The following is a 26,671-nucleotide window of genomic DNA, read 5'->3' on the forward strand; positions in this document are numbered from 1 at the left end:
GCGTTCAGCACCTTCTTCCCCTCTCCTCCTCCCTTCCTGCCTCCCCTGCAGTAATCCCAGACCACATCTCCCCTCCCCTCATTTTTTTTACGTATCCTTCCTCCTCCAAGCACTTCTCCTTCCATCTCTTCCTCTCCAAATCTTATGAGAGGTACCTCAGCTCTGTAGATCCTAGTGTCATCCTGAACACGCCTTCAGATAGGAGCTCAGATGGGGCTGCTGGCAGCGCTGGTTTCTCTGGTTTGCATCTACACTTCAGGTATTTCTTCATGTTGAGATACAAGTTGTGTGCTGTTGAGAGAAGCAGTTTTTTTGTTTTTTTTTTTTGGATGGCTGCAGGCATTCATTGTTAAACTGTCTACAGGGTGTGGAGTCAACGGATGCAGCGGGTTCAGACACCTAGACAACGGGCAGACATTCTTTCGTTACGGTGGACTGCTGGTGATCTTCCGCTGCCGTCCGGGCTACAAGCTGCATGGATACAAAACCAACAGCTGTGTGTCTGGGCACTGGTCCCGGGACCCCCCAGTCTGTGTTGGTGAGGAGCTTCAGTCATCAGCATGAACTGTAAATCATTTTAGTTTAGGATTTCGGTTTCTGTTTGTCTTCAGATGTATATAGATTATAAATGAATAAAATAAAAATGTTTACAGTACACACAGGGCTAAATTTGAGAGGTTTTTCGAAGAAGAAGAACAACGACCCTTGAAGTCAAACTTCGAATCACTTTCCATGATATCGTGCCTCGTTTCAGGTTCCGGCTGCTCCAACCCGGGGCCGCTCCCCCATGGGACGAGCAGCATGAACGAGGACGGCTCCTGGGCAGCGTTCAGCTGTAACAGTGGCTTTCACTTACAGGGGCCCTCAATGTTATACTGTAAGGGCCACACCTGGAACAGCACAAAGCCTGTATGCAAAGGTGAGCACCAAACACTCAGCTTTTTGAGCAACAGTTTGACATTTCATAAGATACCTTTAGTTGCTTTCTTGCAGGGAGTTTAAATTGAGAAGATACCACTGTGACATCTGATGGCAGATTTGTAGTTTGAGCGAGCAGCGACTTTGTGTACAGACAGGAAACGTCTCTGTCCAAAGGTAACACAATGTGGCCAAATAACTGTGTGCAAACTGATGAGTGAAATATTTTACCGTGGGGTGATTAATGTGCTGCACCATTTCTTGGCCGGTAGCAGTGACATTGTGGACTCTCCACTGTTGCCTGGCAACATAGCCCCCATGTGTCTTAGCATGCTTTAACCAAATAAGGTCTAATTTAGGCCGTTTTAGCTTTGGACAGAGCCAGTTAGCTGTCTCTATATTTTTTTTGCTAAGCTAAGCTGGCTGTCTCTTGGTGCAGGTATCAGTGTTGTCATCCAACCCTTTTAGCAAGACATAGTGTATTTGATTTTGGGCATGAGATGGAAGAGTTGCTGGTTCAATTCCTGTCTGGCAAGGAAAAAGAATTGCGGGCAAGGAGTGAATGAACATCCCTTTTCCTTTACTCAACATCTATGGCTGTAGTGCCCCTGAGCAACACACCTTAACTTCACAACTCCTCACATTCAAACAGCTGCCCCAAAGTGTGGCCCTAGTGTTTGTGTGTGTGTGTTCACAGCTCACAGTTCACACTGGCAGAACGAAACAATTCTTCATTTGACCTTTTCTTCCCCTCTTTTCTTCTCGTTAGAGTCTGACATGATGAGCTCGATTTCAGGTGTCATTGTGCTAAAGTCACAGCAGAACTTCCAGGCTTCTGTAGGTCTGAAGAGTCAGCAGCACTCCCACTACGAGACTCGTGCTAACACTGCCTCCAAAGAAGTGGACCTCAAATTCGGCCTGTTGTCTCTCACGCCGTCCCAAATGTTCAACAGTGAGAGGATGAACATGACCAATCCAAAATTCCTCCTACAGAAGCATATTCAGTTCCCCAGTTTTACAGTCAAACATTGGGTCCATCATGAGGCTCAACTCCAGGAAGCAAATGAAGCTCAAGGACGAGAGAGAGGATCAGAGAGGAGTGGCTCAGAGGCAAAAGTCTTACACAAGGCAACGGAAAAAGTGGACAGATTTAGACCAATATTTTCCTCTAAATCCCACCCATCCACCACTGTCTCGTCGACCATATCATTAGTGTCAGGGACAGAGCGATCAACATCACCATCATCTTCAGCAGCCCGTACCCCAGCTGTCACTGCTTTCACAAACACGGCTGTCAAGCAAACCTCACCGCTCCACCACTCTGCATTTTCTCCACCTGTGTTTGGATCTGGAGAACCTGTCGCCTCCCAGGCCAACGTGACTCCCTCTGAAGTAGTCACAGCTGCAGACAAAGACCAACAGGATGAAACTGCTTCATCTCACCCTCGGCCTGTAGACAAAGGCACTTCACCATTCACTTCATCTACTTCAGTTTATTCCACTTCTACCAGCTCTTCCTCCACTTCAACACCTGCTACTTCGTCTTCCTCGAGTCCAAACTCCACCCAGTCCAACGTGAAGCCGCCTAATGTGACCCTTCCTTCAAACACCTTCACCAGCTCTGACTCCAGATCTCACTGGACTGAATACAACATCACAATGAACACTACCTCCAACCCATCGGTGAGCCTCAGCCAACGACCCGTGTGCCTGTACCCACCCGTGCCTGCTCACGGGACCTTCTACTTTCGCAACGTGGAGAATCCAGGTCCCCGAGAGTACAGACATTACATACAGTACGCCTGCTACCCTGGTTATACGTTGGCTCATGGAGATGTACACAGCTACTGCCAGCAGGGGGGCACCTGGAGCGGAGTCACACCCGTCTGTCTGGGTAGGTGGAGGTGTTGTTTCATGACATACAATTTTTTTGATTCATTGAAAAGTGCATAAGAGGAACATGCTGATGGGTAAAGAGAAGCGAGATTGATCAGACTTGTCTTGTATTGTTTTGTTAGGGAGTTTTCCTTCTGGAATTTCATTTTAATAATATTTTTTATATATATATTTACACTGAATCAAGGAGCTGACAACACATCTGCAGTTATTTCTTTGAGTCAGAGATGTAATTTCCCATGATATTTTAAAAGCTGTATCCCGACAGGAATTTAGCCGTGCCTGTCCATTCTCAAAATGATCTCCACTTGTTTGACTTTGACTGATTTAAATTCTTTTTTTTCACGAAAAAATTCCAACTGTTTCTATTGTTTTTCAAGAAAGATGGCAGTATTATACCGTCCAAGTCTAAGGCTTAAATTCATGATTATTTTTAATATCAATGAACTTCTGAGCAATTTTTTTTTTAACTTTTTGGTGGATAAAAAGTCAGAAAATTGCAAAAGAATTCTCCATTACATTTCACTCAAGCCCAAGGTGACGTCTTGTATGTCTTGTTTTGTCCAACCAACAGTCCTAAACCAAAAGACATTCGGTTTAGTATCACACAGGACAAAACCAGAAGAAAATCCTCATACAAAAAAGATTGATTCTCAATGGAGTTTCAGCTCTATTTGAGTCATGTTTTGTTTCATTGTGTTTCGATCAAGCAGCTTAATGAAGGTCATCTGTTTTAAAGATAAATACATTTGCTCTTCATCTTATACAGATCGTATCAAATTGATAATTTCAAAGATGATTTTGAACAGTAAATTGATCTCATGACTTCTTGATGAGAAACAGATACTGTTTCACCATCGTAAAGCCCCCTGAAAGTCAGTCATATAAATGCTTCAATTCATTTCAACACTTCATTTGCAGTTACCCCAAAATGAATCCATTCTCCCTCCTTACTGTGTCTCCAGAGTTGACACCATGTTCAGTTAACAATGGAGGCTGTTCCCAGCTGTGCTCCCTCTCCCACCACTACAACCAGACCTCCAGCCAGACCCAGACCAGGACTCGGTGCCAGTGCCGACCTGGATTCAGTCTGCTGGATGACGGGCGAACGTGTCGAGGTGATTGTGTTGATGTTTTTTTTCTTTTTTCTTTTTTCTTCCTCACAGCTTTCACTGTGACATTCCTCCTATATCCTCTGTGGAGGCCCCGGGCTCTTTCTAATAACAACACAGCATGCACTGAGGCATGTTACAGCACAACAGAGAATCTCCTTCACATGTTATTATGTGTTTGATGTTTCGTGGCTCACAAGATGAGCATAAGTGATCAGTGAAATTCACAGCAGCACTGTAGCACATGGAGGGCCGGCATTTGCTTTATATATTTTTGAGTTACATGTTATTTTTGAACAATGTTGTTGTCCTCTCAAGTCGTTGTGGTTTGACTGATTCCACTGCAATGAAATCAGGCTTGTAAACACTCCAGTCTGACAGATGTTGAAGCATTAACACAGACAGAGTAGATACAGCGTACTGAGAAATGTCAGGTTGGGGAAATGAGACTTTCCTACAGAGCAGAGCTGATATACAAGCTCTCCGAGTCCTTTCTCCACATCCTTGTTTCCTGTCTGAGGAACAGGAAGTGAGAAAACATCTGCGTTATGTTTTGGTCATTACTGCAGCAAACATGGAGACACATCAATGAGGTTTCAGATTCTGGCTTGATTCAGAGCGGCGGGGGAAAAGACCTCCTTTCATCTCCTGCCTTTCTCTTTCATCTCCATGCAGCCTGTGTTTTTGTCAGACTCACGGCGCACAAGTGTGTGTGTTTTAGTAAATATGCATCTGCCATGTAAACCAGTTCAAGTGTTTATGTTGTGTAATTTATGTAATACTGTAATGTTTGCACCTCACTGTGTCATTGCTGTGTGTCTGAGTCTAGATTTAGACGAGTGTGTGGAGGGGAAACACGAGTGTGAGCAGAGATGCATCAACACGTTTGGTTCCTTTAAGTGCAGCTGTGACGACGGCTATCAGCCGGCTCACAACCAGACCGCCTGCGCAGGTGAGAGTGAGTAACTGTGTGTATTTTTATACATTCGTGTCTGCTTATGTCATTTAAGTGTTTGTTTTTTCTCCATCGTTCTCCGTCTTTCCAGATGTGGATGAGTGTCTGCTGCCTGCAGCGGTCACAGGTTGTGTGTTCGGCTGTGCTAACACTCCCGGGAGCTTCCGCTGCCAGTGTCCTGCTGGCCACAGCCTTCAGACTGCAGACGGCCACTGCCAAGGTTAGAGGACAATGATAAATATTACTCTGAATCACAGCGTACTAAAACCATTCTGGCAGCATTTGGCCGGCTGGCTTTTTATCTCATGCCATCATAAAAATGTGTCCAATGATGGTTTATGTCCAATTACATTGCACTAACTAACCATATTTCCAGTACTCTGAGCTGTGCTTGGTTCTTGAGTTTTATTGCACACAAAGCATACAACATTGTGAAATGGTAAACATTACCTGTTTAACATACTGGATTTTAGCTCAGAGCTGCTGGCATGGGTACAGACTCTCAATCTTGTTTTATAGTCTCCATGATAGCACACAAATCAAATTTTTAAATCAAGTTAATTACTTAAACGACACAAAGACTTGTATTCCAATTAGAATATAAAGTGATATAAATTGAATTCCCATTTTGAATTTATTAAACTTATTATTTGACAGTGGTCAGCCCTTATACAGCAAAATCAAATTATGTCTACTTCAATTCTGGAAAAGAAGAACCAATTATAATATTTTCAATCACTGCAACTTTGTGCCAGTGTGTAGGCCCTTTTGATAATGTGCCAATAAAAGAGAGTATATAAATGAAATAGAAAACCGGTTGACTTTTTCATCCTCTCCTAAACTTCCTCATCTTGTTCAGATATAGATGAGTGTGCTGTTAACCAGGGACTCGGGCCGTGTGTGGAGCAGTGCCACAACTCACCAGGATCCTATCGATGCTCCTGCATGTACGGACACATCTTAGCTGGAGACGGACACAGCTGCGTGGCAGAGTGTCCACCTGGATACAGGAAACAACCAGCGACACCACCTGAGAATTCAACTGCACAAACTCTGAAGGAGGAGTGTGTAGGTAAGGAAAAAATATCCAAGATATCTACAACATGTGTTGCTAAATTCCTTTAAAAAAAAAAAAGTCGGAGTTTCCTGTTTGTGTCCACAGATATAAATGAGTGCCAGGAGGAAGTGTGTGAGTGGCAGTGTATCAACCTGCCGGGCTCTCACCGCTGTATCTGCCCCCGAGGATACACACTCCAGAGAGACGGGCGACGCTGCAAAGGTCAGTGCGGTCATCTACACTCATCTGTAACAATATGGTGTGCTATGAGGGACATTTTCACGTGACTGTCACAAACTCAACAATAACACATGGTAGAAACTTTATACTTTTAACGTTATAAATAAAATGTTTTTTTCCAAACCTGGGAATGAGGTTGTCACATTTTGGAGCACCTTGCTGCACCTCCTGCTGCGTTTGTGGGGCTCATGTTGACATTAGCCTGCTGTTTTTTTTTGTTACCTTCATTCATTGTATTTTTTAGGTTGATGTAGGCCAACCTCCACCTTAAATAACACAAGAAAACCAGTAGCATTTGTCCTTTGCACATACTTGAATCAAAGGGGGAAGACTATGCAATTATTTTCACTCATTTCATAGTGACTTAACCTTTTGTGTGACCATGTACTAAATGCAAATATTGTGGATAAAGTAAAAAAGAAAAAGTGCCTCATGAATAAAAAAAATAAATAAATAACACTCATAAGTAAAGTTCTAATTGTGAATTGACTTTGAAAAATGCAATCTTCTTCATTTGCTTCACTCTTCCTCCAGACATTAATGAGTGCAATCGGAAGAATGGAGGCTGTTCCCATTTGTGTATGAATCAAAGAGGAGGGTATAAATGTGCCTGTCCAACCTCCCATCGTCTGTCCCCCTACAGCTGGAAGAAATGTCTACCGAGGACAACAGCGAACACTGCTGGCTGAGCTGGGTAAATTTCGTATTTTAGTGGAGTGGCGAGTGGGTGTGGCCTAATGGCTCATGAGCTGAAGAGATGCCCCGGCGGCTTCATTTACCTACATGCACGAAATTCGGTGGACATGTGTATCACACCGAGATGTACAAAAACATTCCAATGCACCGTTACGTCAACTCAACAGGAAGTATGCCATTTTGAATTTAGTTGCCTTTTTTGGCGATTCACAGGTTTTACTTTAACAAATTCCTCCGACAGATTTTGTCCAACCGACTTGAAATTTAGTCTGTGCACTCTTAACATGTTTGGAATTAAAAGTTATCAAAATAATTTGTTTTCGTAGATCGGTGTGCCCGTTACGTGGCGGCCAAAAAGTGACCCAAAAGTCACTTTTGGGTCACTTTTTGCGATAGTATGACTTTTTCATAATTTGGACGACATGATGATTTGTTTTTTAAGTCATGACAAAGGGGGCGTTCAAACCCCTACCTTCTTGCTAAGAGGCAACAGTGCAAACCGCTGCACCACCAATCTTCTCAGGAGACAGGCTGCAATGTGACAATTCTTTGGCTCACTGCAACCTCTAACTCCACCGTCCACAAATATTCATTTAAATGCGACCAAAATTGCGGCAGACATTCTTTGGATAGTAGATATACATGTTTTCAAGGGGGTCTGCAGTGATATTAAATATCTTCCTGTAATGTGTTGTGGATGCAAAACTTTTTCAATTTCTTCAAACGTTTCAACTTCAGTAAAAGTTGAATCACCATCAACAGGCCAAGGTGGAATTTGAACCATTAATATCAACCTTGGTGAAGTAGAATCTTTTACCTGTTGAGTTAACCAGACAGTCGGTTGAGTCACTGGAAGCTCTGAGTGAACTCCGTGAAACTCTTTGTAACAATTCACCCTACCTAATAATAAGGAAAATGCTACAAGCTTATTTCAAGGGAACGGGCGGACCTGATTTGCCATACGGTTACAGCCTGCTGACCTCCTGATTAACAAAAAAAACCTCAAGATCTAAACATAGTAGCCCTACCTTTACTTGACTATAAGGTGAAACAAAAATATAAATTAACGAAAGTGACACGGGTTGGTAGTGTGCAATATATTAAAGAAAAATACAAATTAGTACACGTCCCACCTGGACGGCAATTATCAAACAAAGAGGGGTGGCCGTAACAAACAAACGCCAACCCCAACACACAAACAATACACGCCGAATATCCCAAACAAACCAAAGTCCCACTGTCCCCAAGTGCACAAACTTAAATAGTCTTCATTGACTTTAAAAAATAGTCTCCAAACCAAAACAAGGTGTGATACCCGGTGAAGTGTGGCAAGCCGCCGCGGCTTAATGCCTCCAAACAAAGCCCGCACAGATCTCCCCACCGATGTTCGTCCAGAAGTTTGAACTCTTTCTCTGGCAGTAAAACGTCCATATGTCGGCTAATCCAAAAGGAAAATAATCCACGATGTGATTCCCTTCTACAAGAAAAGTTATAGTATGACACGGTAGTGCAGTGGTTAGAGCAGTTGCCTCAGTGAGAGGTAACTGGGTTCGATCGCTACTTGAGGCATACATGTCAGTTCAGAAAAAGGTCATACTCCAAAAAGTGATTAAAAAAAAAAAAAGTCATACTATAGCATGTCGTCCAAAAGGTGACCCAAAAGTCATTTTTGTATATAGTATATATATAACCAGGGCGATGTGGCTAAGTTTAATGTTTCGCCGTGACACAGGAAGTTGATGTTTAAGGTCAAACGATGCTCTAAACCTCACAAAACTTGCATCAGGTACCAACTTTCATGAGTTTTTGAAGATATTAAAGTCGCCAAAAAAAAAAGCAATTTTTAAAAAAAAATTTTTAAAGAAGAATAAGGAACAAGATCGAGACAAAAATTAAACCTGCAAGCAGGAATATGCGGAACCTCGCGTGCTGCAAGTTGGGGAGCCGGCGTCTCCGACCCGCTGGATCCCCGACATGCAGCGTGCGAGGGCCTGCATTATCACTGCTTGCAGTTTTAATAAATTATATCTGTTTTTAGTCAATGACATAATTGACAAAATGCTTCCTGATTGGATTAATTTAATAATTTGTGCAGTATTTATTCTCCTTTTTTTGTCCAACTAAACAATAAATTCTTAATGAGAATTTTGAGTTTCTCCATAAAAATAATTGACCCTCTTTGATTATCATGCGCTTCACTAAGTGAGTTTCCACAAAATAGCATGTTGTTCCCGGTAAGGACTGCAGGTGACAGTCAGACAGCGTGTATGAAAGTGTCCTCGGCTGGAGGGATTTCTGGACCATGATGAGTGGCATTAGAGGCGACAGGTTACAAGATGAGATTTATTTGTATTATTCCCAGCCTGCTGCTGCTGCCTGCACTCAATTTAGAGGCCGACAGATCAAAGTCTTCCTCTCCGGGATGCTTTGCCTGAAGCAGAACTGCCACAAATACTGCTGAAGAAACTCTGGACCTGCTATTTTCCACACTTTTTGCTTTCCATCCTTTTGATTAAGGTTCATTTTGGGCTCGTCGGTTCATAAAGCTTTGCTTCAAAACCTTTCTGGCATTTCTTGCTGCTTATAAGAGGTTTGCATGTTGCGGTGTAGCCTCTGTAATTGTGCTGTTGAAGTCTGTGAGGATTTTTCTGTCACCAGTTGCAGTTGTTTTCCCCAGTTACCTGTCCTGTGTTTTATTTTAAAGTTCACCAGTGGTTTCTTTTCTGCTGTATTTCTTATACCCGTACCCCGTGCTGATTTTTGTTTGTTCTGTCTTCGAACAGAAGAGCTGTATTTCTGTCATAGTAAGTCTTCTGGTCTTCATGTTGATCAAATAATACAGGCGGACTGACAATGGCTCCATTTTACTTTAGGGAGGTCCTGCTTCTGTAAATGTTGGTTCACTGTCCTGTCTTTCTGAGTCGCTGCATGGAACTGGGCCGTCATTAATTCCACCTGTGCTTGTCTACAGGTTAGAATGTCTGCATTGTCTTCATGGCCAATCAGTGTAAAATGAAACACCTGAGCAACGAGTTTCACCTGTCAGTCACCTGTTAATTTACTTTTGCACAGCTGAAAGTGAGGCAACAACACAACACTCATTTCGACCAGAGTCAAATTCCGTGTGTAAACATACCTGGTCAATAAAGCTGATTCAGATTTCCGTGAAAGAGGACAATCTGCGTGTACACGTGAAGACCTTCACATTAAAGTTGTTTATTTCACACTAAACATATTAATAGCAAAAAAAAAAACTAATTTCACTCTCCTGTTAACACACTCCTGGAGGTCACTTTATGTATTCGTATGAACAAGAACTCTGCCCAAACATACCCAAAATAAACTTTCACAGCACACATATGAACAAACCTTTAGTATGTTGAGGTAATGTTGAATGGACATGTCAGTAGAATAACCTTCATAAGCACAGATAGGTAATTATCAATGATTGTAGAAAACACACAACACAAAAACAAAGACAAAAAGTTCTCAGCATTCAAAGACAACAATGGTTGTTTCCTACACAAGTTAATATTAACACAAGACTACATCAAGCAAGTTTCAGTATTGTGGACACTGAATCATTAAAAGCCTGGAAGCTATCAGAGGTCAATTATTTAACATGCACCTGTGGCAAAAAAAAACATTTTCCCACGTGTTTAGGTCAGTTATTGCAGTAAAAAAATAAATGACAACATTACTAAATATAGATAAAACAACAAAGTCAGAAAAGTTATAGATTTTAGGGGGAAAAAATTGTAATTTGAAGGCAGCAATTGTCACAATGTTTACAGTTTGACATTTAATTATAACACCGAACAACTATTAATATAATATTTTCCAGAGATGTGCTTAGATCTCTGCAAATGTTAATTTAAATAAAATGGGAGGAAGTCTTGTAGAGCTGGGCGGTATGGCCCTAAAATAAGATAATAACTTCTGCTACAAGAATATTCTTGATATGACAAAGGACAGCATTTTTTTTTTTTATTAATTTCACCATTAATATTTAATTTAATTTCAAGCAGATAAAATTGCAACAAAATAAGTGGTTTATTTTTGGCAGCAATAACGTAAGAATTTGCCTTCAAATATTCAGTAAAAACTAACATTACTGCGGTTTATTATACATCTGATCTTTTGTAACCAAACCAGGTCAACACTACTGAAGTCGCTGCTCTGTTTGGAACTAACTCCACTGTTGAGCCGCTTTCAGTCAGTAAGTAAGTTATGTTATGCACAAAACATACCGCCATGTTGTGTAAAGGTATGATGTCATTACGTAAACCAGTTGGAATATTGCCATTATCCCAATCTGAATTTTGTTCGTCATTAAAAGTTATATTATCATGAACATTTATTTTTTACATAATAAATAAGTTCACAGTCGAGCTTCACGAAGACAAGTTCAATTCTTATATAGTAGTTCTAATCAGCTGCCAAGGCTATGATATCACGTCAGTATATGAGAGCTAGAGGTTATTGAGGCGGAAATACTTACAAGCACCACATGGATTTTATGAGCTGATGACAAGAAGCTTTGCCTGCCTTTAGCCAGTCAATCTTTTAGTTGTAAAACGTGTCTATTCTGGTGTCTTCAGTCTGTCAGGAGCAGCCAGACACACGGGTCTTCTTATTCACTGCATCAGGCAGCTGGAACTGGGCAGGAAGTCCTGGACATAAGTGATTGCCGCCTTGGAGAGATAGGTCATGGTGCCATAGCTTCCACTGGGGGCGCTGTCGTAGAAAAAGTTGCAGATTCCAGTTGCTGGGTCCTTCTCAAGGAAATAATCGCTGTCGCTGTGAGATTCCTAGGGACACGGAGGTACAAGAGAGTGAACCCATAAACAAATACCATTACTATCCTATCAAACTAAAATGTCTCTCTTGGCAGTGGTTGGTACCTGGTCAGTGAAGAAAAGGTCATTGGCCAAATGCACGATGCGGTCCACGTGGATAATACCCCCGATGCTGTTCACATCTACGTCTGCTATCAGACCCAGAACCAGCACAGTCTCCACCAGCAGCTGTCGGTACTCCGGCTGAGGGACGTGGTTCAGGACAGACTCCACTTGCACCGCAAACTTGATCTCTCCTGCTGTCATCTTAACAGAAAACAAAGAAATAAACACACATCAATGCACGCACACACACACACAGGAAACTCCTAAATCCAGCTTTAACAGCAAGTCTGCAAGATGCTACCTCTCTTGTGGTGGAAGAGGGCAACACGTATCCGTCAATGGACAGGCCATGACACTTCTGCAGGATCTTCCAGACCTTCTGGTAAAAGCCCACTGGTACTCTGTTGATAGCTCCATCCAGCCTGCGTCTCCTCAGCCACTGGCCCTGCCTCTCCTCCCAGTGCAGCTGTCCGTCTCCTGGACCGGTACTCACTGGGGACAGGATGCCACTGGGGGTGGAGGGGCTGCTGCAGCGCTGCGGTGAGACAACAGGAAGATGCTGATACAACATATGTAATGGAGCACGGTGCTGATTTTCAACCTCATCTCCATGTACTCTAAATATATTATTTTTGATGTACACCATTACACTTGTCAGTAGTATCTGAACAACACAACCAATAACTGCAATTTTTCCTGCACTGCTTTGCTTCACCAACCACCACCTGACAAGAGTAATAGCATGTATAGATTTGTCATTCTACAACAAATACATGGAAATAAGGTTGACATTTGTTTTGTAGTAGTGCAAACACACACACACAACAGTTTTAATATTTATCTATAGTTACAGTCCGTGCAGTCATTCATGCAAACTGATGCTCCATCAAACTTGGCAATACGAGACACTTTAGTAGACATCAAAGGACAAGGCTGCCATCACTGTATATCTTGGTGATATTAATAATAACTCTGAATACACAAACAAAACAATGAATTAACTAACAAGTGTTATCTGTGTGGCAACAGCCTGATATAACTTGTGCCTCCACAAATTATCATCCGAAATATTAAAGTGTCACAGTTTTGACTTTTTTGTCGTTATATTTCTTGTTTTATTTTTAATCACTCACCCTATGTGCCTTAGTTTATTTACTTCCTTCCTATGTGTCCTTTTCCTGCCTGTTTTTATGCCCGCCTGTGTTTGGTCAGCCTCATGTTTACATAGTCCTGTGTCTCCTTTCCAGCTTATTACTTTCTATCTGTATGACTTTTGCCAGTTCCTGATTTTTGCCTGCTCCAGTGTTTTTTGTTTGCCTGGAGCTTGAAGAACTACATGAATAAAGCTTTTGCTTCAATCTCCACCTCCTGTGTCGTGTGTTTGAGTCCTCTCTCTTGTGTAACTGTGACAAAAAGATCTATACTGTTGCAGTACCTGACATATTGTTTTATTATAATAAACCCACCCAGTGAGGTTTATTCTTCACAGTTTGTCTAACTACTAAATCAGTATAAATATGGAAAAAGATCAGCAACAGAAGAGAGATCGCTGTTCAGTGTGTGACACATAATGGACTTAAGAATGCAGGAGATTAGTTTCAGAATTACAAACACCAGCTAAATTTATAGCAATGAAAGAATAAGAACGTCTCCTTGTGCTCCTGTTTTCATTTTTAAAAGTTTTTGCACGATACTGGCTTTACGTTATTCCAGGCTTTGACAACACAGCTCATATTTGGTTTGAAGGATACATTTATCTGTGGCTTTGGTGTCTTTAGGACAGTTGTAAACAATAATAAAGAGACAATAACAGCATCCTCATCCTTAAATAAAGCAAATCACAGTGAGACACACCTACATTAATTATGAAATCTAAATGAAAAATGCTTCTAGCATGACTTCACTCAGTGTATACAAACCTTCTGCCTACAGAAACCCTAGAAAAGACAAAGTTAACATGAACCAGCGGAGATGAAATGGTTTACCGTGGAGCGAGGAGAGGTAAAAGTGCTACTCGTGGAAAAACCGCCACTGAAGATCTACACATGGAGATGGATGACAGATGAGAGGACAGTTTGAGATTGTTCACATGGATCTCATACTGCAGACATGACGATGCTGCAGCCACACGGAGGATAAAGGTACTGGTGAGAGGTATAATCCAACTCTGTAAAATCAACTGGTGAAAAAGATTGTTGTACATGACTAAAACAAGAAAGACCATTTGAAAAACAAACCATGGGCCTCCATGATCAAATGTTATCACAGAGGGTGGGCGAATTAAAAGCAGCTTAATCGAGGTCTGCACTGGTTCAGAAACTTTTAAATGTGATACTCCAACAAAAAACCTTTTCCTTACAGACATTTACTTTATGACACATGGAAGAGAAGCAGACGATGTTCTCCTACTGATGTGTGATGAAATGAGAGTCACTCCACCTATGGAGCGGGTGGTTTATGAGCAGGATTTAGCCGACGGTTCGGTTGATTAGACCGAAGTTAGAAACAGTCACATGCTAGATATTATCAAAGCCAACCCACACTGAGAGGCCGGGAGTCATCCAGCTGCAATCAAAGGCAAGAACATTGTTATTGTATTCATAAACAGACACTAACACAGAGAGACCGAGTAGATAAAGCATATTTGTAATGATACATCCTGATTACTATTCAGTTTGTGCTTCCCACCTGTTTTATCTCACTCTTGAGTTTGTGTATTCCTGTGCGTTCAGTCTTGGTGGCTCCTGTGTGGCCGAGTTCATGGATGGAGATTGCAGGACTTGTCGCTGTGGACTGGATTGGGCGCACTGATAAATACAAACGGAGACAAAACAACATAAAAAAAAAAAAGGCATAAAACACTTATACTATTATATGGTCTCAGGACTCTGAATTGGTGCCAACATCAGGAACATCTGGAACACCAGAAACTTGTCTTCAAGATCATAGACATGGTCTTCAGATTTAGTCTTTTTTTAGGAAAGTTGGAGGCCAATATCCCTGATTAATTGCTGTTCATAAGTATAAAAGTATTCATAGTGTAGAAGGGATCAGGACTCTCAGAGGTTTTTAAATGGTGATGTAATCTTTTTGTGTTAGAGTGATAAAAAAAACATGACCATGATTATCACACAGATGTTTCGGGGTGTCACATAATAAATGGAAACAGTTAAAGCAAAAAGTAAAAGATCGCAGTGGCAATACATGAAATAATTGTCAGGATATTTCAGTGTGGAGGAACGGGCAGACCGACATCTCTAGGGCTGCTGACATAGCTAAAAATAAGGCAAAGGAGGGAAAGAAAACTCACTGCTTCTCTCCACCCCAAACTCCTTGCCGCTGAGGATGTGATGCAGCAGGCTCTTCATGCCGAACGGACTCAGGCTCATCAAGCTCTCAGATGCCTCCTCCCCTGCAAAGACGTCACATGGTTTTGTATGCTCCTGTGCAGGCACGAGTAGTTTGTTTTCTACTCACAGTGATAACTTGTTTATCTACCAGAACAGTGCAGGCTGCGAGCCAGCTCAGTGGCCATCACTTGCATGATGAGTCCGATCCTGAGTCGGAGCATGTCGCCAAACAGAGCAGGCTGCGAGCGCACGTACATGGCGAGATACACCATGATCTCCTATGTGAAAAAACACACACCGATGTGAGATCAGCATCTGAAAGAGCTCTGTGAAAAAAGGTCCAAAAGGTGACAGATTTACCTGAGTGAGCACGGCTATACTGATGTCCTGACCACTGGCTTCATAGATAAGACTGTTCAACTCCTCGGGAGGAAGTGGACTGAAAGGAAACAGTTGGTTTATGTGTTAGATAATGGAGCAAAGCACGAAATCTGTTGAGTCACACCATTTCTTTGGTATCTATTACTTCAGCTTACACTGTGATCACTCTTTCCCTGGGTTCAGGAGGGAGACCTACAGTCAGCTGCTTGTGATGGGAAATCAGATCTGTGCAGGCCTGAAGAAAAGACAAATACAGGTGGAACTAAATTATTTAAATAAACCCATAACTTACTGTTGTTTTAAAGGACACGCTTTAAAATGTCCTTTAATCTCCATCACAGACAAGAGGGTCAATAATGTGTCCGCTTGGATCCTAAGATCTGACCCAGGAGCTGAGTAGGTCCAGGTCCAAAATATTTTAGTTTTTGCTGTGCCAGTTAGGATCCGGTTGTCATGAGGTGGATCTCGGATCTGAGAGCTAATATGTCGAATACGCAGAGGAAAATTTATTGATACACTGCTACTGTTGCAGCTACATGTTAACATGCTGCTAAAGAGAGGTAGCATCTTCTTTTAATGCAAATATATGTATGCACACTGAGGTTTTCCTCAGTTTTGTATCGTGTCTAAACATTTAAGACGTCTCGTATCAAGAGATCTCTCCGACCAGCTGTATGTTGCTGACGAAGAACCTTTTGGTTTAAAAACAGTTTCTAACCAGCTGCTAAACCGCCCCATTGTTTGCTGTGATGAAAATGATTGTCACTGACCTCAGCGAGGACCTCCACGCTCTTGCGTAGTATTCCAGAGATGTATCTAATGAGCCCCCACTCTTTGCAGGCTCCAGCTTCTACGTACAGCTCCTCCAACAGAGAACGCACAGTGACCCCACCCTGTCCAGGACCCGACAACTCCACCAGCCAATCAGCTCCTCTGGTTATGAGAACAAAAAGAAAATCAGGATAGGAAATTACAGAAAGGCCCGCTGTTTACTTATTAATATGTTCTGTCTCTATGTCCGTACTTCATGACGTAGAGAATGTAGAGGATGTCCGCCTGGTCCTGCAGAGTGGGACACTCTTTCAGCTGCCTCACCAGCGCCGCAAAGTCTGTGTTGCCATGAGAGTCTCGAGGCAGGTGCAGATCGGCAGCACTGTGGGGCTTGTGAGAGTTAAGACAAAAACACTGAAGCAGTACTGAAGTCACAAGAGAAACAAGGTTGAGAGGGATCTGCTGATGCCTACCTTGTGCTGTTTCACATGTGGGCCATGCGGAGCATGAGGAACGACAAGGAGGTTGAGAGATCTGCGGTGTTTGTTCATGACGGGAGTCACAGGTAGATACATGGAAGACTCTGAAACATACACACTAATTAAAACCATGTATTCTAAAATTTTAAAAAATAAATATTATTCTTAATAACTCACTGGGTATGTTCAGGCCCTGCACCTGCGCCATAAAAGACAGGATGTCTCTGGTGGTGTGTTCAGCACTGAAGACATGGTGCTGCCCACTCTGGATGGGAGGAAGATGGCACTTGGTGGTGGTGCTGTGCAGGAGCTGGGTGAGGTACTTGTCAAACATGTCTTTTGAGCCACCTGGATTTAAATGTATACACGCCACATTTATGTACAGTTAAACTTAAATAATCAAATATCAATGAAACATAGCAAACATAACCCGTAACTACCTGAGAGCCCGCAAGTGTTGTATTCTTCGCCATATTCGTTATCATCCTCCTCATCTTCAAGTAAGCTGTCGTCGGTGTCTTCATCCAGGAAAGTAAGGCGCGTGTGGAACGAAGTGGTCTGGACACTGGAGAGGTCTGACATCTGCACCCTGCAGTGACGTTCATACAAAGTATCCGAACCCACACAGGCGGGAGAAGTAACACATACTGTTATGTTGCAGACATTTCAACACACTTGTGTTGTAAGTGTCATACGGATGGAAACTAACCTCACTCCAGCAAAATAGCTATCCTGTAGTTTCCTGAGGGTTGCTAGGATACACGGATCAATCGCATCTCCGTCTTCAACTGGATGTAAACAGTAGATTACAGTTGGAAATTACAGTGAAATAATTTGGCAAAAGAGAAAAATGGAAATATACATGTGTGCACTTTCAAGATCAGAGCTACATGCACCTAAACTGTATGTTCAACACAATCTAGAGTGTATTACAGAGGATGCAGGAATGTGACTTCTTATTATTTACGGGTCTATTGGCCAAATTGTTTATCATTTCACCTTTATCATGTCTAAGTTTTAAATACTTTTGGGTGACATTTCTTCAAGATGCTCTAATGAAATAATATCAGAAGGTTTTGCGCGTCAAAACTTCCATCAACACAGAAAATTAAATATGTGTTTTAAATCCATAGTACATGGCAATTCTGGACTAAAAAAAATATTAGATTTTTGAACAGACTGCACTATTGCCCCACAATACAATGCACAAAGTTCCTCACAGCAATAAACAATAACAAATAATTGAATGCATGGATGACCACAGAGAGTTAGACACAGCTTAGTCTTGCTGAAGGATAAGCACGAATGAGCACGTGCAGCCGGCCGCACAACACGGAAACCCGGAAGCTACAAAAGTCTATTAGCTTATGTATCCTAAAGTTGCTGTTTGATTTACATCCAACAGTGTCATCTCCATAAAAACCATAAAAACATTAAGGTATGAAATATTTCTATACTATAAAGTATTCTATATGGGATAGTTACTGATTGCTGTGTCTTTGCGTTCGTTCAGAGCCTTCATACCCAGCATGCTGCGGGTGACAGGGAAAGTGAGTGTGGGCCGCCCCGTCATCCTCCAGCAAGAAGAAAGATAGGCCAGCTCTGTTCGTAACATCTCCACAATCATCTGGTTGTCCAGCGCCAGGTAGAAATGGTGCTGATCCAGAAACTGACAACAGAGAGCACAGAAAAGAAGAAGAAGAAGAAGCAGAAGGGAGAAAAAACAGGAAGAAAGGAAAGAAATAAAAGTAAAAAATATTCATCATTATTGTTTATCACTGCCTTCTTTTACCTAGCTTTGTTATCGTGGTTATGAGCATCACATCCTGTCATCCTGGTTTTACCTGAGGGGTGAATATGTACGAGCGATTTCTGATCTCGTAGAATTTGGATGTTCCCAGGACTCCGATGTGTCTGTACGGCCTCCCACTCAAATTCAGTTTCTTGCAGTTCCCTGTGGCAATGACACCACTTGTTACTCCTATTTTTACACACACACACACACACACACACACACACACACACACACACACACACACACACACACACACACACACACACACACACACACACACACACACACACACACACACACACACACACACACACACACACTCAGCTGTGCACAAAGGAAAGGAGTGCTTGTTTACCCAGTCGGACATAGACGTGGCTGAGGATGCGAGCAGGGATGACCCTGATAGGCAGAACTTCTGCCATCGTCTGTACTTCGATCCCAAGATCCCGTAACAACTCTTGGATCTCCTTCGACTCTGCTAGAACACAAACTGACAAACACATACAAAAAGAAATACATCATATCCTGTCATATATAAGGAATTCTGGAAGCAAATCAACGCTAATACCAGAACAACATCAGAAACAAGTCTTGGAGATTGATATTTTTGAAGCTGTGTTTGGTTTATGTCCTCCAAACTATTTTAATCCATTCAACAAACTTCAAATACATTTGCAGCCTCACAGGAGCCTCATTAAATCATAATCTTTCTTTTTGTAGCAGATTTTCCCAATTTTTCTGGGAGTATCGAGGCTGACTTTTCCCACAAACTAATCACCAACCTTGTACCACAACATCTGGCTTCAAGTTTGTAGAGAATCTCCTGTTGAGAGGATCTATTTCTCCTGGTGCTAAAAAACCCTAAACCCAGAAAGTAACAGACAGAAAAAGAGGGAAAATTATTATATTTACTGTATTTTTACATTTATAAAAGCAATGTGGTCTGTGTTTTCATTGCAACATTTTGTAGTTGAGCATTTTGTCCTCATTTACAAAACAAAATCTGCATTATTCCTGATCTGTGACATGATCTACTGCCGTGATAGACAGAGTAATAACAAACTGTCGCCAAGCTACAACTTAAGGTGGTGAATGAGGGCCCCGTCGGTACCTCAGCCAAAAGACAGCTCAAGATGTAGAGTGACTGTCCCCACATGTGCGGCAGCTGTCCCATAGCCACTCTGTCCACTGAGTGAGGATTGCTGTACTCCTCCTCCACCTGTAAAGAGGCAAAAAAAAATTTCTCATGGTTACTGTACTGTACTGTCTCTTTTGGAGCCAGCCTCATGTGGCCTATTGAGGAACTGCAGTTTTTGGCACTTCTCTGTCACTGTGAAAAGGTTACACCATTGGTCAAGCTAATTCCAAGAGTTCTTTTGTCCATTTCTAATTAAAAGCCCTTGTTTCTAATTAAAAGCCCTCGTGCATGTCACACGCAGTCTAGCTGTATACTAGGTTTTGACCAACTGTTATTGTTGTTTTATCTATAGTAGCTACAGCATGGAGTCCTTTAAAACTTGTTAAGCTTTTTGGACTTAAAACAATACAATACAGCTACATATATAAAAGCTGCTCCATGCAAAACAAGGGACCGTGACGTACCCTTAGGAGTTTCTTCAGACTGGTTTGTTTATTTTGTCAGATCATACATCTAGAATGTGACTATAATTTTTAATAAAGGTGCAATATATCATATGTTGTACCATCTATTGAAGTGAGATACCTTGTCAGGTGGAACAGCATAAAGTTCAGGCACCAGTTTGATGCCGTTCTTCCCTCTGATCAAAATGCCCTCCAGTGCTTCACGGTACTCCTGCACCTGTGAAAAGTACACAGTCCTTTCTTTAATATTAGACACACACAGTCATTCAAAGTGACTCCATGACTGTGAAAACAGCAGGAACCACATATTGACGAGTGTATTTGGTTTTATCACCTGCACTTGATCTCCAGTAAAGATACCGTCCAGGACGAGATAAGTCCAGAACACAGGCCATTCACATTCAATATTCTCAAACAGCTTGAGCTCCGCAGGATCGTAGTGCAGCCGAGATGGATCCTAATGACACATTAGTTAGGAACTTGAACCTTTCAGCTCAAATAACACAATACATAATTATCTTACAGTGGAAAAACTTCCACTAAATCACCTAGGACACTTAAAAAGTGCACTTCCTCTGATTTAACTGTTTATTTGTTGAATGTTTGCATGTTCCTTTTAAGTAAATGTATTATTATTATTATTATTATTATTATTTAGCTTATCAGTATGTAGAGTGTAATACCTCTTTTGGACAAAGATACCCATCCCTGATGAAGCGGCAGCAGCCATAACGACCCTGGAATTAAAGATTGCAGAAAGTATAGTTTAAAATACTGAACTGTATAGTGTCTTTGTACAAAGTTGTCAAAGTTACTCGTGCTTAAATCGTACCTGCAGCTTACTAATGATTTCCGACTTAGTGATGGCCACCAGGTCCGCATCTTCCACAGCAAAAGCTGGGAAGGAAATGACAGACAGAAGCCCAGCATCTATCTCCTTTGAAGTTGAAGCTCTTGGCAGCATGGAGCAGAGGATGGACTGAAGGAAAACACACAAACGTGCTGAGCATGAAGAAAGACGAGCAGAGGTGATGCTGAGCTGGCTGAAGGAAAAGTCGACGGTACCTGACAGTGTTCCACTTCATCAGGCAAAACGTGGATGACTGACTTCGGCCCTCCGTGAGCACCAAACAGATCCAGCTCATCGATGGCTTCCAGTGCTGCCTGCAACAACATCCCCCAAAAACACACACAAATCAATCCATGCACCAACACGTGTTTTTGGTCTTGGATACACATGGTAGTATATTATAAATGCCAACAACAATAAAAGAAATATGTGGCTGCTGTACCTTAGCTATTCCCACAGAGCTACCATTCAGCTCAGGGATGCCCTGGTTGGTCTTGTCACCTCGTTCCCACATCCCATAATCCTACAGGGGTAAAAAGGCCATGACATAATTTCTTATATCCCAATTCCCCAGTCTCTAGAGCACACCTCGATTTAGCATTTGTCGGATTAATAATGGAGACTTTAAACAAAGGACAAAATCTAAATCGATGCAGCAGAACGTGGTGACTTTTTTTGATTCCATGCATTCTTCTTCCTTATCCAAACCTGCCGCCTACATTACCCAGAATCCAGTCCAATCAGCGTCAGTTTGGTTGGAGATTTGAATGTGTTACGCTCATTGCAGCTTCAGCATTTCAGCTGACTACCTTTATGTCAGCTTCTTTGTCTCTAGAAACCTCCCTCCCAAACAAACCTCTGTAAGTGTTACTCACCGCCACTTTGTAGGCAGCCTCTATGTAGAAGACTAAGTTTTGGATAAATGCTACTTCATCCAGGTTCGAGATGATGCGAAGACCTGCGTGATGACACATCAAACGTCTTGACCAACTCATGTTCAGTGTCCAGTGGCTTCTTAAATGATGGGGAATGCATTAAACTATATTCTGAAATAATGTAGAGAGAAAACAAAGGCACAGAAAAGGCAATAAATACAAAGACCCCCGTGCATCACGACTGTACCTGAGGCTGTCATCTGTGCCAGCATCAGCAGGTAAATCGAGGTGGCGTCCACCTGGAGGTGACCCCATTGGTCATCCCTGACCACCGTGGCACAGGTGGGAGTATCATATTTAGCATGCAAGCAGTCCTTTGTGCTCTGGGTGTATTTGAACTTCTCCACTTTGGCCACCTGAAGACACATGAACAAAATACTCAGTTGTTTCATGATCAGATGGATCTCAAGGAACATGTCTACATGCACACTCGAATCTTATCTGTGAAGGTTATCAGTCATCATGTTCAATCTAAGTGTTATCCAGACATCCTACTTGCACTCCAAGTGTTGTGTATTGATTACCTGCAGGACATAATATTCTCAGTAATCTGATTATATATTCATGTTTACATGATTACAACATTATGAAGGTTTCTGATTTCTAAATGTTTTAGCTCCTCAACATCCCAGTGAGACCTCCAGAGTAATTTCTTTAGATCTACTGATGATTATATCGCAGCAGCAGCAGATGAAGCCTTTTTTCTTCATGGCTCTCTGAGCACTGCAGTATTTTTCACACACTTCTGTGAATTTGGCATCTTAATTTCAGTATTGGCAGGTGAGAGCAGAGGACATAATGTCTCTGCAGCCCGGCTTCCACTATCACTTCCCCTTCAACATGTAGATTACCAACATTGTTAATCATTAGTTTGTTTGTTTGCTTTTCTGACTCACTAGAAGAGTTACATGAGTTTAAGTTTCTGAGAACCTGGGTGAGATATTGACATGAAACCGTGTGTTTGAATAACACAGTGTCCTCTCAGAACCATGACACAACCTTATCAGGTCAGGACGTGATGTTCATATATGCAAATGCAAGTGAACACGTGAATACTTAATGTGAATACAGCTGTCTCTTACCTGTCTCATCATGCACTGCAGAAGTCCCTGCATCAGTTTCACCACACTCTGCAGACAAACCACATCATCAGTAAACAGAACAAAATACAAATAAATCACCACTATAATGAATTATTTTCTATTTCTGGTCCAGTGAACTGTTACTCTGTGATTGTGTGAAGAGGGCTGCTGGACAGGAAACAGCTATGATAATCTCTTGAGGCTGTATCTATTTCCACACTTTCCATGAGCTCTGCAGCTTGTTTTGTGTCTGGAGACAAAAGTGTGTTTCAGCCGGCAACGCTTCAGAGGTATCAAGTGCAGTCTCAGTAGACTTGGGACCTTGATGAAGTAATGAGACTAAATTGCAGTGTGGTATGAATAGTAATCATCTAATTTAGTGATAAAAACTAAAATAAATAAAACAAGATACGTGATTAATCATTTTATCACTAAATAGTCAAGCAATATATCAAATTTATTGATTTACTGGTGCTCATTAAAACTATTAAATGACCCAAAGTGTTTTTGATTTGCTTAATTTGACAAAAAAATACAAAAATTATGTAATTTTTAATATGATATATAGAAAAAACCAAATTTCTAACTTTGTGAAGTTGGTACCAGAATATCTTTTTTTTTTCTTTTTTTTAATATCTATATTCCTTATAAAAAAAAAAAATTGGTTATCTGTCCATTTCTTCAATCAACCACCTGGTTATTTAGCTTCTGTTAGCACTTAATTATATCATTAGGTCTGAGAGTTAGGAAAGAAATGTAATTGTTGAATTTCACCACACTGTATATTTCCTGTAGCTCAACATTTTTAACATTAACTTGAGAATGAGATATTTTGTTTTGGATTAATGTGATATTTCAGTTTATTTGCAGTGTAAATTTGTGTAAGTTAATCAAATGAGAAACTTTCTAGCTATTGCTATTCTAATAGATTTAACCCAACATAATTGTTAGAACAACCAGGCACTGGTGTACACATTAACCATTTCTCTGTTTCAGACAAACCTGCTCCAGTTCGTAGGCTTTGGCCTTGTCTTCATCACGGTCTGCGTTCTTGCGGTAGGCCATGCCCAGCCCCCACACGGCCAGCACACTGTACACATTATCCCTCACCCAGGCATCCTTCTTCTGGGAACTGGCAGGAAGAAGTCCTGTCACTGGGTTCTGAAACAAAGACACACACGGATTTGTTCTGCTAACATTTTAACACTTTCATTTACTCACTAAAGTCTCTTTTATCTGACATTTAACTGACCAGCTGCCGTAATTCAGAAAAAGAAAGTCTGGCGCTAAATAAAAATGTTCATATATCGTCATGGTTGCTTTCAGTTGTTACAAAATGCTGTAGAATGTGTTTCATATTACGTTTGAAGCCCTGGGTTCTGACTCTCATGCAGGATAGCCAACCGTTTTCGCTGTTTTTCAAGCATCACTTTTTCTGACAATTATTTATTGATTAATTTATTTTTCAATTTGTGTGCAAAACCATCCAAAAATAGTTTATAATACCAAATCATAGACTTGAAAGTGACATTTTCATATTCAGTTTACTGTCGTATAAGACAATGAAAAGCAGCAAATGTTCACAGCTGCATAGATTTGGCAATTTTAAGTGAAAAATTACTTCAAAATAGTTACCAATCATTTTCTGATTGACCTGTTACTCCCCTGATAGTTGACAGTTTCCTATTATTATTATAATATCCTACAAATAGTAGAATGAAAGATTTGTGAATTATAAGACAGGAAAAGGGTGGCCAGATTTCTATAAATGAGAGTAAATGTTATTTTAACTGGGGTTAGGGTCTAATGATATGGTAGTTTACATAGTTTCAGTTTTTGGTGAAGGAACCAGAGACTTCATTATGTCCCCCTCTGACACTAAACCAACACCCTGGGCCTGGAAAGTTAACACTATCAGTGTCCCTTCTGGGTCATAGTTTACACTTAGGCAGCTGTTGACTGTGCCTCAACATGAACTGACAGATAACAGTGCATACCTTCCACGTGCACAGCCTATTGCAGGGCCTGAACTTTGTTCATATTTCGTTTATTTCTATGCAGCTCAGGCTGGTTGAAGCTCACGTGGGAAACAAAACATCTGCATTACTAACACATTTTTAAAGGAGAAGACAAAGCTTGTGATTACAAAAATACAAAATAATATACAGTTTAAGGCGTCCATACAAAGTACAATTTTACAAACATACTGTACTACAGTCTTTTGAGGGTCTTATGTTCCTAAATAGCTACTTGCAATTTATGTTGCTATTCTATTTAAATCCACAACAATTTAAAAGGTAAGATATTGTACTTTTTACTCCAAAGCACTTTATCAATGGGTAAAGTTCTCGTCATTTTAACAACAAAAGTAAATCTTTCCTAAAGCAACTAAGGCTGCGAGTTCCCTTGTCCACATAAAGAGGGTATTTCCCTATTTTTCAAAATGACTGAACTTACCCTGCTGACTTGAAAAAGTGTGAATTGAGGTATTGACTCCTTAGCCAGTTACATGGTTTATAGATTGTTCAGAAATAGCTCGCCTTTAAAACACTGTATTCATGTTCTTGTCCTCCTTTAAAGTAACACACATCAACAAAACTCATTAAAGTACCAATTATTATGCAGAGCAGTTCACATTAGCCTTATTTTCCCAGCTGCATGATGGAAAATAATACAGCCATGGTAATACATTAATAATATGATCCAACTAAATAATAGTTATCATTCAGAAAAAGAGTTATGCAGCATTAAGTACTTTTCTTTCTTTTTTTCCTTTTTGAACTTTAAGCATAGTTTGATGTAAATTTGATGAAGCTTTTGAAAGCATGGCCTTTACCGTCTGCGTGTGTGGACTCACCTGATGACACAGGATAGTCTCCTGGATCAGCCGGGCATAGCCGTCCAGCCGGACTCCTGAGTTACTGCGGCTCCTCATCCTCACTGATCACTGCACGCACAACACAACAGGTCTATGTCCCACCCAACAAGCAGGCCGCACTTAAAACCTGGCAGTTTTCCTCTCGGTACACTTTACGATAAATACAAGGACTGAAATGATCTCCATAAACAGAGTTAACTCACCAGGCAGCGAGCCATACTTCCAGTCCTGCCGCGGGCGCTCCGACCTCTGCAGAGGCTGCTCTGTTTAAAGCTCGCTAGCAGGAGTGGCATCCAGTTGTTTTTGACGACGACAACAACAACATTCAGCCTAACATCGAGCCGACAGCCTTGCATTCAGATCCACGCACGCACAGACAGCCAGGTGTAAATCGTGCACGTGTAGCGTCGGGGCTGCTTGGAGATGACGATGCGCGTGGTTTCATAGCAGAGTTTCATGGACAGCAGAGGACGTGTGAGAGCAACTGTACATCCATCCTGACCAAAATACATTATGTTCCTGTTGTTTCTTTATCTGACTGCAGGGGGGCGCCAAATCACCTCCACTAGTGCAACTCAAATGTAAATAGGCAAAAAAAAAAGCCAACAGTATGTAAATAAGTTAAAACTGCAAAACTTTAAATCAATGAAGCACTAATATTATTATTTATTTTTTAAATTAAAAAAAAAATGGTTTGTTCTTTTAGTTTATTACTGAACACAGAAGCGAAATCGAGTGAGGTAGAAAGTTTCAGCCATAGGAAGCCACCG

At 41.3% G+C, this 26,671-nt stretch overlaps 1 protein-coding gene across 4 annotated transcripts; it reads right to left on the reverse strand.

The window, feature by feature from the left end:
• Window positions 1-10,070: 10,070 nt before the first annotated feature.
• Window positions 10,071-26,422, reverse strand: phka2 (phosphorylase kinase, alpha 2 (liver)). Of its 4 annotated transcripts, none has more exons than XM_069697893.1 (33): window positions 26,105-26,422; window positions 25,881-25,970; window positions 24,026-24,184; window positions 23,024-23,071; window positions 22,129-22,297; window positions 21,882-21,964; window positions 21,449-21,529; window positions 21,222-21,320; window positions 20,989-21,135; window positions 20,840-20,893; window positions 20,491-20,613; window positions 20,278-20,373; window positions 19,666-19,773; window positions 19,337-19,415; window positions 18,910-19,044; window positions 18,604-18,713; window positions 18,284-18,428; window positions 17,469-17,547; window positions 17,200-17,348; window positions 16,937-17,107; window positions 16,754-16,863; window positions 16,534-16,670; window positions 16,280-16,442; window positions 15,665-15,744; window positions 15,489-15,567; window positions 15,277-15,406; window positions 15,089-15,190; window positions 14,467-14,585; window positions 14,320-14,343; window positions 13,764-13,817; window positions 12,080-12,313; window positions 11,779-11,979; window positions 10,071-11,685 (listed from the first exon to the last, which is right to left on the reverse strand). In XM_069697893.1, the coding sequence occupies exons 2-33, from the start codon at window positions 25,956-25,958 to the stop codon at window positions 11,512-11,514; spliced, it is 3,720 nt and encodes a 1,239-aa protein (XP_069553994.1). In that variant the 5' UTR covers window positions 25,959-25,970; window positions 26,105-26,422; the 3' UTR covers window positions 10,071-11,511. The 4 variants fall into 4 exon arrangements, with proteins under 4 accessions (XP_069553994.1, XP_069553992.1, XP_069553993.1 ...); XM_069697891.1 differs by having other exon boundaries at window positions 18,245-18,428; XM_069697892.1 differs by lacking the exon at window positions 14,320-14,343 and having other exon boundaries at window positions 18,245-18,428.
• Between the last annotated feature and the right edge of the window lie 249 nt (window positions 26,423-26,671).

This window comes from Brachyistius frenatus, unplaced genomic scaffold (assembly GCF_029030835.1).
Source record: "Brachyistius frenatus isolate BFR_SWC_R1_liver_20210118 unplaced genomic scaffold, ASM2903083v1 Contig_24, whole genome shotgun sequence".
Taxonomy (NCBI): Eukaryota; Metazoa; Chordata; class Actinopteri; family Embiotocidae; genus Brachyistius; species Brachyistius frenatus.